Source organism: Triturus cristatus, chromosome 10, assembly GCF_964204655.1.
Source record: "Triturus cristatus chromosome 10, aTriCri1.1, whole genome shotgun sequence".
In the NCBI taxonomy this organism is placed as follows: Eukaryota; Metazoa; Chordata; class Amphibia; order Caudata; family Salamandridae; genus Triturus; species Triturus cristatus.
Window position 1 is genome coordinate 772,661,850 of NC_140593.1, and position 14,273 is coordinate 772,676,122.

A 14,273-nucleotide genomic window follows, 5' to 3' on the forward strand; every position below is an offset into this window, starting at 1 on the left:
GAGAGAGAGAGAGAGAGAGAGAGAGAGAGAGAGAGAGAGAGAGAGAGAGAGAAAGAGACAGAGAGCCCAGAATGAACCCCCGGAACTTATCCCATAGTCTGCTGTAGAAGGGTGGTTTTCTAAAATTACTTGTATCAACACCAACATTTTTCAGGAGCATTGGGATTTTGGTAAACAGATCGCCTAGTCCACCAACCTACCCTGAAAAGTTTTCCAGCTCCAGTGCAGTTCACCATCTGCCACTTTTATGGACACATCAATATCATTGCCACAGTCTGATAAAGACATTTTGAGGGGTGTTATCAAGTTCATGACATTTACAAACAATTTCTGTTAGAAAGGAATGCAAAAAATGGTACCATCCTCATCCCCATTAAAGCTAGGTGGGTTAAAAATGTTTGTCGCTCTAAAAATTGGGTTATGGTTTTAAAAAGTATGTAAAACACTGATCTAATATACTTGTGCTGCAACACAGCTTTTATTATTGTTCTTAAAACCCCTGCTCCTGCATTTTGCTCGGCCAAAAACAATAAAGTGAGTGTTTAATGGCTGCTGCTGGATGCTCCAGGCTGCAAATGTAAGAAACAAGCAAATGAGGGTGCTAAAGAAAGACAATCAATGATAAGCAATGGGCAGTATCTAAGCCCACTGGAAGTTCTTTGTAAGCTTACAATATGTCTGTTTTAGCCAGGCACCTCGTCTGCTTGACAAGCTTGAACTATAAAAAGAGCTGGCTTCTTTCCTTTAAAAAGAAATTCATTTATATGCTGCTGGCCTGAATTATATGTATAATCAGAGTCACATTGATGTTGAGCTGCAGGCAGTGGTTGCTAGTTGCATGGTTTTCCATGTGGGCTGCCAGCACTGTGCAGGGTGAGCCGGGCAACACCAGGGAGGTCCATGATCCTGATGCGAAGGGTCCACAGCATATCTAAAGGTAACACAAATGGAAAGATATATTTTTAGTTCCAAGGCAGGGATTTAATAGCACACTCTACCTAGAGTTAGCAACTTCAAGTCCCCTGTAAGGGAGAAGGTGACATGCCCCTTTCGAACTTACATAATTGTATCATATAATATACATTAATTAGCACAGTGTTACAATATATCAGCACCAATAATAATACCATCTAGTGTGCCAAATAAAGAACAACACATTTCAGAGAGGTGTGCAGATACAGACAATGGGTGACATGTCTATGAAGGACACAGCACTGTGTGATGAAAGTTCAGCTGAAAAATATCATCTGCTACCAAGCATTCCAAAACTACGCAGGGCTTAACAACCCAGACAATACCACGACTGTGCCATTACCACGAGTTCCATTACAATGCAAGTCATTACATCAACTTGCTTGATGGAAGCGCTGGTCTTTGGAATTGTTTAAATTACTATTCCAACTCCAGTCGGGGTATCCGTAGGGATGGTGCTGGACTTACAATTAAACACCACATTCCCTGAAGCCAGTCGTTATAGTGATTTGCCGTGAAATTGATCTTGTGGTAACATCGCAGTTGTGATACTGACTGCGTTGTGAAAGGCACTACAATGTAATGCCTGCATTGTAATAGATGTTTCCCTGAGCTGAGTGGCTCTTGGAACACAGGGGCTCCACAGGTTCTAATTGTAGCACCCTCCATGTGCAGGGATTTAGTGGTGGGTGCTACAGCTGAGTGTCAGCCACTCCAGTTGTTCAGACACCGGTTTGTTTTCAAGAAGGGCAGCTTGTGAGAGAGATGATGAGCTTGTGTCTCTCTGTCCATTCCTTGCCTGAATATTGATGTATAGGTAAAGCACCAACAAGCCAACACTCATAATCCCTGACACCCTACACACAAAATAGATGTCCTTTAGGGCTGATCTAAAACATGAATGACACTCCAACCAAGCCAATTGCTAAAGGGTGATGGTGACTCATTGCCCCACTCTGTCTGTGCTAACGGTGAGCTTATGTAGAGAGTCACTGATACTTAAAAAAGCAGTGACTAAATGGCGATTCCCAATGCCCCTTTTGTATGAATCTGTTACCATTTTTAATATTTTGTGTTATTTTAGAACTCCAAAAATCACTCTCTGTAAAAATTCAGAAGGCAATCAAATCCTCACAGCCTTCACATCTTCTAAGGTTCACAGTTCAATTTTTTTCAACCAATCATTAAAGTTCAAGACTTCTATTTGTAATGTTAATTTAGTCGTCCACATTTTTACCTGTGTACCTTGTTTAAAAGTGCACGCAGTTGTCACCAAGTGCTTCGGCTGTGACCTTTTGTTATGTTCAGTGTGTACTAACCCATATTGTTTACTATTCTGTAATTACTTTGAGTTGTTGGAATTAGATGTATTTGGACCTGCTACCTTGAAGTTTGAACAAAGGATAACTATGTTGCTTAAACAATCTATTGGGAGATGTATACTTATAGAGCATTGAAGTGTGTGTTTTCCTCCCTTACTTACCATAAAACAGCTGAACATAGACATTTTGAAACGTTTAAGTGAGGTAATTGTTTTGTTTCTTGCACTTGCTCTGTTATTGTGGACTGCATGACTTTATTTTTCTTTTCTGCTTTTTGATGTGCAACTGCTGGTCACAATGTCACCTTGACCAAGCGCTCCTTTTTTGGTGTTTTATGAGAAACATTGATATTTAGCAAACTGTGCATAACATCCTAGAACAAGACAACATTATTATGCGATAGATTAATGGTTAGTCAGATTATCTGAGTGAGTAGGTCTTGTGAAGGCATAATAGATTTAGTGGCATCTTTCCAAGGAAATAGCGGAACTCGGCGCTGCAGCTAATTTTCCAGCACTGTAATACACCCTTTCCAAAACACAGGGATGTACAACAATACGGCACACCCCTGTGATTTCCCTAGCGCTGGCACGAAAAATAACCGTGGAGCACCAACGTGGACACCATTGCGCCATAGAGCAAGGGTGCCTGCATTGCAGGAATGATTATTTATGTGCAGAAAGGTATCCCTTCCTTCACAATAAACAATCAATAATGGTCTTATGTTACTTCTGGGTGTGCTGCATTTTGCAGCACACCCAGACGTGGCAACTCTTCATTATTTAATGATTGTTTACGTGCAGGAAGGAACACCTTCCTGCACATAAACAATCATTCATGGCAGTTTGCTCTTTCTATGTGTGCTGCACAATGCAGCACACATAGAAAAAGCAAAAACAAGGAGAAATAAAAGTATTTCTCCTCGATGCGCGATTCTAATGCCTGCTAATGTAGATCCATGTAAATCTGGGGCAGCGTCAAAAAGCAATCGGTGTTGTGGTTGAATGCCCACACAACATCCATTGCACACCGCCTTCATGCCGATATCTGTGTGAAAAGGTACCATATTTACAAAGTGAAGTTAAGCCACAAAAAGTGGCTTAACAGCAGTTTGTAAATATGGTGTAGGGCATTGCGCCACCTGAATGTCAGTAAAAGGGACATTCAGGTGGAGCAATCCCCTTATAAATATGCCCCTAAATTTTATTAAATGATCTGCATTGTTACCATTTTGGCTGCAGATGATGGTACCCAGTTATGGGGAAGAGCCAAAACCTAATCTGGTAACAGTAGCGGCTTGTGGAGGGAGTTCGGTGGGGCAGTGAGGCGGGGCGGGGAAATGTAAACACCGGAATATGGATGAACGGAGGTAAGTACACATTTAAATTAATAAAATAAATGTTGTTGTGCGCGCTGCAATGCAAAATGCGATGCAGCGCGCGCAATGGAATTCGTTTTATTAATTTAAATGTGTACTTACCTCTGTTCATCCATATGCCAGTGTTTACATTTCTCCACCCTGCCCCTCCCCCGCCCCGCCTCACTGCCCCACCGAACTCCCTCCACAAGCCACTACTGTCTGGTAATTGCCCAATGACATCAAGTGTGCGACTCAAAGATCACAGGTTCATCATATTCTAGAGAGGTGGACCAACTATCTTCTTTTTGAGATAAATTATTTTAGAACTAAATACCATAAGTGTTTATAGTAAGTAAGGGCCATTTCTATTTGTTTGGATTCTGAGCACTGGAAAAAGTTTTAAACTTAAAGATTTGTTCCATGGCTTTGCATTGCATTGTGTTGGTGTGGTAGGCAGTGTACATAATACACTGCTTTGACCAGTAGGCCATCAAGCAATTGGCAGTGGTTAGGCAAATTGCAAGCATTCCGCCCATCAACATTTGTGTGTTTCATGTACTGCCCTAAGTGACAAGGGTATGCCCAGACGTGGGTCCCGTGCTCACTGTGCCACTGGAATTAGGGCTGTGGATGACTGATGAGCCCTAATCAGGGAGAAACCGGTCCTAGGTTGCTTGTATTCCAGTTCAGGGAGGAACTGGCTTGACAGCTCAGGCTGGACTGCCCCCATGAGGACCAGGGTCAAGAGTGATTTGCATATAGCTGGGTCCAGAATGAGGTGACAAGGTGAGAAAATGAAGTATGGGTTGGAATGCTACCTTGAGTGATTGCCAATGGTTAGACAAATTGTAAGGATTCCTCCCATCAACTTTTGTGTGCTTCATCAAGCTGGGTCTTCATGAGAAAGATCCTAGGATCTCAATTCACCAAAATGCAAGGGCTAGTGAAAGTGACATCATACTTCTTGGGAACAGATGACATCACAAACTTGATCCTTTGCCTCATTCTCTCTGTGATTGCTCAGTTGAGCATGGTAACATAACATGAGCGAAGTGACAGCTCCTGGTAAATCCTGCTGCTTTTCTGTTTCAGGAGAACCAGAGTAGATTATGGGCCTTATCCAGCCTAGGTCACTCTATCCTGTTCTTCAAACGATCCTTTGACTTTGAAACACGTTTTTCACAAAGATGGTAATTTGGAGTTTTTCATCGAAAATAGTGGGACTTTGGAGAGGACTAATACCATCTCGGTATCTGAAGCTTGTTTCGAAGAACGGACAAGCAAGTGTAAAACATGACATAAATGAATGTATATATATATATATATATATATATATATATATATATATATTATGCTAAATATATTGAAACAAGATTTTCACTGCACTGCATGGGTTGCAATGTTCTGATTTGATGTCATTGATTTGTCATGGAGACTGAACAAGGAAGTTCACATTTTATACCCAGTTAGAGGCACTGAGTCATAGTCTTTTATGGTAGAAGGGACACAGTCCCTGTTGATGGGGCAGAGGGTGGTCCATTTGTGATTTTGTTTTGATGTATCGAGGCACATTGTATAATTGGAAATACGGCCATTTACTTTCCAATATTGTATCACACTGAGTGGCTTATTTGCAAGCCCCTTTCTCTGCTAGTATGTCACTTTTTCCCATGTTAAACGTAATGCACCGGCTGCGCAAGGGGCTTGTAAATGACCTCTATGTCGTTTAAAAAACACGCCCCATCACATAATGTGAAAAAATAGTGCCTCATTTACAATATTTTGATGCAGAAAGCCTTCCTACTACGCTGCTGTGCATCAAAAGCAGGAATGCGCTGTATCTACAAGATACGCCACATTCCTGTCCTTTTCCCCTCCGCTGGTGGACAGTGGGCTGCAATGGGCCAACGCAGGCACCCTTGCGCCATGGTGCAAGGGTGTCTGCGCTATAAGTGTGATTGTTTTTGTGCGGAAAGGTACACCTTCCTGCACAAAAACAATCATGAGAGGTGTTTTCCTCTTCCTATGTGTGCTGCAGAATGCAGCACACATAGAAAAAGAACAACAAGGAGAAATAAAGGTATTTCTCCTCGTTTGTGTAGGAATCTGACGCATTCCCAGGTTTACAAAACCTTGGAAATCTGGGAATGCGTCAGTTTCCATTGATGTTGAGTGGGAACACCCACAGCAACACCCATGAAACTCCCTTTTCACGCAGAGTAAAGTGTGAAAGTGGGCCATATTTGCAAGGTCATGAAAAGCCACGCAGGGTGGCTGTACGTGGCCTTGTAAATATGGGCAGGCACAGTGTGATACCGGTATGTCAAAAGAAGTGACGCACTGGCGGCACCATGGACTTGTAGATAAACTCCATAGTTTTCTATTCTCTCCCTACCTCATGCAGATCACTTCTCCTTCAAGTGATTGTCCCATAATTTATTTATTCATGTATTTTATGTTTTTATGAAGTACGAGCCTTGCGGAGGGCTCAGGGAGCGCAGCACATAAAAATGCAAAACAAATATATCATAGTTGGGTAACAACACAATGAAAATAATTTACAAGAATTTAAAGAGGTAGACTAAAATGTGTTTATGTTATGTAACATTAAAACTTTAACAAAGGCGTAACATGCAATACACAAATGCCTTCCTGATGTTTCCATTAGGAAACCTGCGAGTGGTGCAGTTTACAGGCATACAATAAAGGAAGTGTTGCCATTTCCAAAAAATAAATCATAACCCTGCACTCATGCAATGGTGTAATTCTTTGGATGCAGGTTTGTGGCTAGTCCGAAAATGAGTCCCTTAGGCGCAGATTTACCAAGGGCTTGCATTGTGGTTGCATCACGCAGGCCAACGCAGGGTGACGCAAGCCTTTAAGTGAAATTTACCCACCTTGTGTGGCTCACTAAATCTGGAGCAGCGCAAGGCAGCGCAAGTCACTGCCTTGCATTACTCTGCCCAAGAAAGGCGGTCCATGGGTGAAACGTGGATGTTCCAACGTATCCACCCATGGACTTTGGCGCATTCCTAAATTTACTAACACTAGTAAACCTGGGAATGCATCAAAATCCTATGCCTTTCCAAGAACAAGGAGAAATGTGATTACTTCTCCTTGTTTTTTCCTCTTTCTCTATGTGTTGCATTCTGTGCAGGCCTCAGAGGACTCTTTTTGTGCAGGAAGGTATCCCTTCCTAGACAAAAACAATTCTGCCTGCAACACAGGCAGCCTTGCTCTATGGCGTAAGGGTGGCAGCATTGGCACTGCACTCAGTGCACCAGTGCAGATAGAGAGCAGGGATGAGCCATATCTTAGTAGCTATGGAACATTCCCGCTCTCTCCATTTGACTCAGTGCAGCAAGTTGTCTTGGTGCGTTGCATCAAATGTTAATAAATCTGCCTGATTTTTCAGCAGTGATAGTTTTTACTACATCTTCATCATTAAGATGACATATTCCTATGAACAAAGCATATTAGATCTGAAATGAGGAAAAAACTGAAAATTGTAAATCATTATTTCTATCTTTCTTCCTCCTTCAGTTTCAGAGACCGAATGATTATTCACCCCCTTTTCGTTTCGGAACTGTCCCAAATGGAAGTACTGAGAGAAATATCAGGAACAATTACCCAGATATGCATCAGTATATGGTCAAATTCAACCAGAAAGGGGTGGATGATGCCTTGGTCAGCCTGAAGACTGGGTAAGTTAATGACTTTTTGGACCACTTTTCTGCTTAGAACTGAGCTACATACATTGTTCCAAAGCTCTTATACTGCTGAGACTTTGTTCACTAATTTTTACATAGGTGATGATTTCAAAGCCTTTATTTTGTGCAAAGTAAGAAAATGTTTTCTCATGAACTTCCCGGAACTTCTTCCCAAGAATATGGGGTCTCATTTATGGCATTTTGGCATAGGGCAATGCAGCAAGGAACCTTGCTGCGCTGCCCTATCCCAAAGAAAAAGGGCAGAAATACACCGTATTTTAGAAATAAATGTGCATTCTTGTCCTTTCTGCCTGCACTGGCGGTGTTTTGACAGCCTAGCGCCAAAGAAGGCACCCTTGCACCATGGTGAAAGGGTACCACCGTTGCAGACAGAATTGTTTTGTGCAGGAAGGTGGACATTCCTGCACAAAAACAACGTACAAGGTGTTTCGCTGTTTTGTTTTGCATTCTGCTGCACACATGGAAAGAGGAGAAAATTAGGAGAAATTAACATATTTCTCTTCGTATTGCCTCACCTTGGAAGGCTTATGGGTTTTATGCTTACCAGGTTTACATCACCTCCTAAATCAGGGGCAGCATCAAATTCTGTGGGTGTTGCATGGGAAAAACCACTGCAATGCCAATGCAACACCTTCCATGCACATTACCTATGAGGCCACTTAAAACCATACAAAGTGGCTTTGCGTGGCTTCATAAATTGTTATGAGACCCCTGTGTCATGCATGTACAACTTTACATGGCGCAAAAGTGGCGCAGGACTCTCTTTAACAAGCCTCATAGTTTCAACCTCCAGCTAGCATAGGTTTCTGCATGTGGGCTTTCAAGTAAAAATGATGGCTTTTGGAAAGCTTTTAGGTTGTTTCAAGTAAAAGGAGATCATCAACATTCAACTAGTTTCAAAATCACCAATGTGACAATGGGCAGAAGACTCGCGATACGATTTGAAGGCTTGGGTGAAATTTAAATTATGCCAGCATATTTCATGTAATTTCTTGAATCTCCTTTTATACTCCTTATGACAAATTCCCCAAATTACACCATTGCACCTCTTTTTCGTAAATTATGCGTGGTAAAAAAAATTACGGCAAGTGCACAGGGATAGCAGAACGCAAGTGGCTGTTGTTAGCAGTGCTATGTAAATGCATCCCCGCTGCAAAAAGTGATGGGAGGATACATCTGGCTCTTAAATATAGCACAAAATAACAGATTTGCATTTCACAGAATTTTGTATAATCACAGGAAAGAAAATTACACAAATTTTGTTCACCCTTAATGATTTGTGATAAGTTGCAATCAAACAGATTTTTTGCAGGTGGCGATTCTTGTAGTGTAGAGATGTAGTGTTCTTTGAAGAGGTGTGATTTCCAAACCTTTCTTCTTTAAACCTTTTCACAATCTGAAGCACTCTTTTAAAATGCTCCTAGTTAAAGTCCACAGCCTTGAAGTAGTTCCTTTTCAATCCATAAAGTCATTTCTGCTCTACCACGCTTCCCTTCCTACACACTGTTTATAAATCATCTTCGCCGCCGCTCATGTGATGCAATACATAGGGTTTGTTTTAATACTTTGCATTCTTATTCACTGTTACATGAGTGTTTCTTTCCTGTGAACATTTTAAAAGGCACCACTACCCTCTGAGGCTGGGTGGGATATATAGAAATTCTCCACAGAAATGAATAAAATAACCTAGAATTACAAGTCTGGGTGTTTTTTATTATAAAAGCCAAATAACACGACACTATGCAGAAATAATATCTGTGAGACACTAACTCAGAATTTGTGTTGCCAGCTTTTGTCGCTTCCTTGCTCCTTCCTCAGCTACTGAAACCAATCTTTATTTTATAGTGTGAAGCATTGTAATTAGAATTTACAATGTGTGAAATATAAAAGAATGTTTGGTAAAAGAAGGAATGGAAAAATATGAATTTATGTTTCATGTTTTTAATTGAAATATGCGAAACTATGTGTAAAAGAAAATTATATTAACTTACATTAAAAATAACTGAAATTCACAGAAAAAAAACAAAATGTAAATTGATTTTTAATTAGGTGTTGAAATGAAGTAAGAAATAATATTTAAAACTGATAAAACACTGAAATTCGCCATTTACATGTGAACAAACTATAACTTGCGCCTTGTCATGCATTGTTTTTGACCTCCCATGTTACATCACTCATAACACTTTAAATGTCATCATTGATGACAATACTGATGACAGCTGCTACCCCCTGCAGATGGCCAATCCCTTTTACACACAGCCTTCAGCCATGCTCGGTGGTGGGTTGGCCAGTGCCCAACCCACTGCAGGCAGCTAACCCTGACTGAGCAATGCTTGCAGCCTGCACAATGGTAGTATAAAAATTGTTAAATGTTTTTTGTTCCACAGTATCGCGATGGCATACTAAGGGCTCTCTGGACCGTAGTTCAGCCCCTGGAAGCACAGTACCGGGGATAAAAAATACACATTTTTTAAAATTCAACCTAAGAGAAGGATCCGTTTGGGACCCACCCACCCACAAGTGCCTTCGGGTTCATGCTCATCCACCTCCCTTATATGCCCTTTCAGATCTTTTTACTGGACTCCGGAACCAGTAGCGGTACGTGGAGGGAGTTCGGTGGGGCAGTGAGGCGGGGCGGGGAAGGGGCAGCGTGGGGAAATGTAAACACCGGAATATGGATAAACGGAGGTAAGTACACATTTAAATAAATAAAACGAATTTCGTTGCGCGCGCTGCATCGCATTTTGCGATGCATCACCTGCAAAGGAATTCGTTTTATTTATTTAAATGTGTACTTACCTCTGTTCATCCATATTCCGGTGTTTACATTTCCCCACCATGCCCCTCCCCCGCCCCGCCTCACTGCCCACCGAACTCCCTCCACGGACCGCTACTGTCTGGAACTTAGTCCACAAGTCCTGTATTAGCATCTGACAGAATGTGGAGGTCAGCCAATCAGATCATTTTGGTATTGCAGCACCAGAATGCCCGACACAAAGAAAAGCATCCGTGGTCAGTCAGAAGCAACTATAGTTCGAATTTTTTGGTACCGCAAGAGTAACCCGGTAGCACCACAGACCTCCCATGGTACCAACAGTCCAGCTCTATCTAACTTTTCCTGAGGGTTAAGCAATTCATGCTCTATCCAACCTCCTCCTCCTCCTTTAAATGCTAATTTCTCAAAAACTGCCAACCTGATTTACACCAATTCAGAAAAGCCTGCTATGCAAAGTCCTAACTTTGTGCCGAATTTGGTGTAATGTTTTGAGCCATTATGTTCAGGTTTCGAGAGCAACCATTCCTGCAGAAATTAAAATGGGAAATCATACTTTTGGGACCCCCTTTTTGTGGCCCCCACTTTATGGTCAGCTCAAATATTTCCTTGAAGGAACCACAATGGGTGAACCTTTTTTGGGGAAATGTATGCATATTTGTAAAACGGTGCCAAAGTTATTAAAGAAACCAAAAAAATCTGGATCTTTCTACCCAATTGGCCACATAATTTTCAGATTTCAATTTCTGGAATTCCTTTTATTCTATTATGTCAACATTAATTCGCCGATTTTCTAACTTAGTAGGAATTTGTTATAACCGCCTCCCAAGACATTCATGTCCCCTCTTTCAGTCAGATTGATTTAAAAGTGCCTTAGTGCATGACTGACTATAGCATGTGAGCACAGACTTTCTGCCACTGGCAAATTAAGCAGACCATGCTGTAAAATTCAATCTGATGGTGAAATTGACTAGTTTGTCTGACAGTGGTAGCCTAGAGCGGAAGGATTAGAGTTAGAAGTAGATTTCAGCAGCCCTGAGCCATAAAGCACATTAGCAGACAGGATAAATGTATGCCAGTCTGCCTGAAATGTATTGAGCACTATAGTGATTTTCCACCCAGACAGTGTGTCCTCTTCCTCTCGACAAATCCATGACTAGGATACCTATACAATTACCTATGAAATTACAGAAAAGGTGAAGTATTTGGGACAGGGCATACTGTTGTGTGGGTAGCAGCAACAGGAAGGCACTCCGGTTACTGTCAATGTTTGCTGTTCCTCCACACATTTTGGTATTACAGAAAAGGCTTCATGCCTCCCTTCTATGATAGGGAATGGTCAGCCAGCGGCATTGTTCAATGATGACATTCTTAAAAGTGGGTACACTTATTGGCACAGGATTGCTTCCTAAGCAAAAAAAAGAACGTAAGTTATCGCTAGCTCAGTCCCTATTACAAAGGTACAGGGGGCCTAATTTATGTTTTTTTTGCTGTAGGGCAACGCAGCAAGCCGTGCTGCTGCGTTGCCCTATGGCAAAAGAAAAGAGCAGGAATGCGCTGTATCTATTAGATACGGCACATTCCTGTCCTTTTTCCCTGCGCCGGCGCTCGATGGGCTGCCTTGCGCTAGCGCAGGCACCTTTTGCACCATGGTGCAAGGGTGCCTACATTGTGGGGATGAATATTTTGGGGCAGGAAGGGAAACCTTCCTGCACAAAAACAATCACAAGAGGCTTTTTCCTCTTTCTATGTGTGCTACAGAATGCAGCTGTCATAAAAAGAGGAAAAACGATGAGAAATACAGATATTTCCCCTCATGCCTCCCTTACATCTCCCCTAGGGAGGCGTAAGTTTTTAGCGCTGCCTTAGACTTACGATTTATCATCAATCTGGGGCAGTGTCAAAAAGCCATGAATGTTGCTGGGAGCGCCCCCTCCAACACCTCTTTCGCTCAGTTTTCTGCATGGAAGGGGAACATATATAGGCCATGAAAAGACATGTAACATGGCTGTACGTGGCCTTATAAATATCCCAGAGGCACATTGCACCACTGGAAAGTCAAAAAAGTGACATTCAGGCAGTGCAGGGCTTTTAACACGGAGCTTAGATGGTCCTGGAGCATCCTGGAGTATCTAAGTATGCCTGACGGTTTTGTGAGGTCCTGGTCAACACCTTGACTGGGGCTTCCCATAGGTCGTGCACCAGTTTGTAAGTTTAAAAATATGTCTTGTCCTACAAACACAGAGAAGATGTGGAAGATAAAACATCTGGCATCATCTGGTGCTATTAACCAAGTTATCTTTCTCAGTATTATCAAGTAGGGCAGGCTTTCTCTAAAATCAACAATTAAATGGTGTAGCACAAGCGCATAGTCCTGAAAATGCAAGGGGCCTATTGCATTCTTCTCATTATGAGTGGCCTGGTGTTTGGTGCAATAAAATCCAACTCAAGTGGGTCAGAATATATTGGGTAGTTTTTGGCGAATAACACACAGATTTGTGTTATTTACAAATCATATTTGTCATGTCTGTTATTTACTGGGAATTTTCTCCTGGTAAATGTTGACAGTTTGACTTTTCTAATCTTAACCTGGCAAAAATTGTTGAGGTGCTGTGTTGGTTGTAAAAAAAACATAATTCCAGTATGTGTGGTAACAGGACCAAACACACACATTTGGAATTTAACAAGCTACTTGTAATGAGGGCCTAAGTTTGTACATGCAGAGCCCAAAATAGATATTGGGAAATTGACCGTAGAAGGGGCAATACTGCAGATTATTGATTTACCTCTATTTAATCCTCACTGGTGACCATTTGAGGCACAATTTGAAGTCAGACTTTAATATATGAAAATGAATGTCAGGATTCTCATTTGAGATGACAGGAAATTGTAACAGCAACAGTATATCATCTAGGAGTAAATTGTTGTTGATGCCAATTGGATCGGTTGATGTCTAGGTTACGAACAGTGGTCTGTTTCTAAAATTATTCATGAGTGTAGGAGGCTTTGGGCGCTAGGCCCACATGCAGTGGAAATGATGATACAGAACCATAATTGGAACTGGCCCAGGGCACGTGCGCCCGAACCTTTTTTTTGCAGGGTCACCTGACTGGTGACGCCTATGATGGGTGGGTGTATAGTGGGGGTGAAATACAAGGCGGAACACTAGAACGTGTTCTACATTCCTACCAAACTTTAATGAAAAGAAACAAACAGAAGTCCCACCTATGAGAAAAACAAACAACAATACACAGCACCAAAGAGTCTCTTCAGGCCTTCTGACGGGCGGTGCTGGCGCTCTGGACCGCACGGTCAGGAGACTTTGGTCCACCTTGCCATCAATCAATCAATCATTGTACTTATAAAACCGCGCCATATACCCGTGAGGGTCTCAAGGTGCTGGGGGGGGGGGGGGGGATGCCGCTACTGCTCGAAGAGCCATGTCTTGAGGAGTCTTCTGAAGGTGAGCAGGTCTTGGGTCTGTCGTAGGTGGGTAGGGAGGGTGTTCCAAGTATTGGCAGCGAGGAAGGAGATCTGCCGCCGGAGGTCGTTCGTTGGATGCGGGGGACAGTGGCGAGGGCGAGGCTGGCGGAGCGTAGCTGGCGGGGGGGTTTAGAAACTGAGTCTGCTGTTGAGGTAGGCTGGTCCGGTGTTGTGGAGCGCTTTGTGAGCGTGGGTGAGCATCTTGAAGGTGATTCTCTTGTCGACGGGGAGCCAGTGTAGGTCTCTCAGGTGGGGGGTGATGTGGCTGCGGCGAGGGACGTTGAGGATCAGTCGGGCGGAGGCATTTTGGATGCATTGCAGTCGTCGCAGGTGTTTGGCCAGGATTCCTGCATAGAGTACGTTGCCGTAGTCCAACCTGCTGCTGACGAGGGCCTGTGTCACCGTTCTTCTCGTTTTGGTGGGGATCCACTAGTAGATCCTGCGGAGGGTGTTGTAGCAGGAGGAGGAGACGGCGTTGACCTGTTTTGACATGGAGAGGGAGGAGTCGAGGATGATTTCTAGGTTGCGTGCGTGGTCGGTGGGTGTCGGTGCTGTTCCCAGCGTGGTCGGCCACCAGGAGTCGTCCCAGGCTGAGGGGGTGGATCCGAGGATCAGGACCTCTGTCTTGTCTG

The 14,273-nt window shown here is 42.8% G+C and overlaps 1 protein-coding gene across 3 annotated transcripts in view; it reads left to right on the top strand.

The window, feature by feature from the left end:
* The window catches only part of GRIN2A (glutamate ionotropic receptor NMDA type subunit 2A), a 1,558,104-nt gene that overhangs the window by 1,259,946 nt on the left and 283,885 nt on the right, over positions 1–14,273 (top strand). For all 3 annotated transcript variants that reach the window (XM_085628306.1, XM_085628307.1, XM_085628308.1), the window contains one exon: positions 7,198–7,358. In XM_085628306.1, the coding sequence (XP_085484432.1) occupies positions 7,198–7,358 (161 nt within the window). The remainder of the gene's footprint in view (positions 1–7,197; positions 7,359–14,273) is intronic.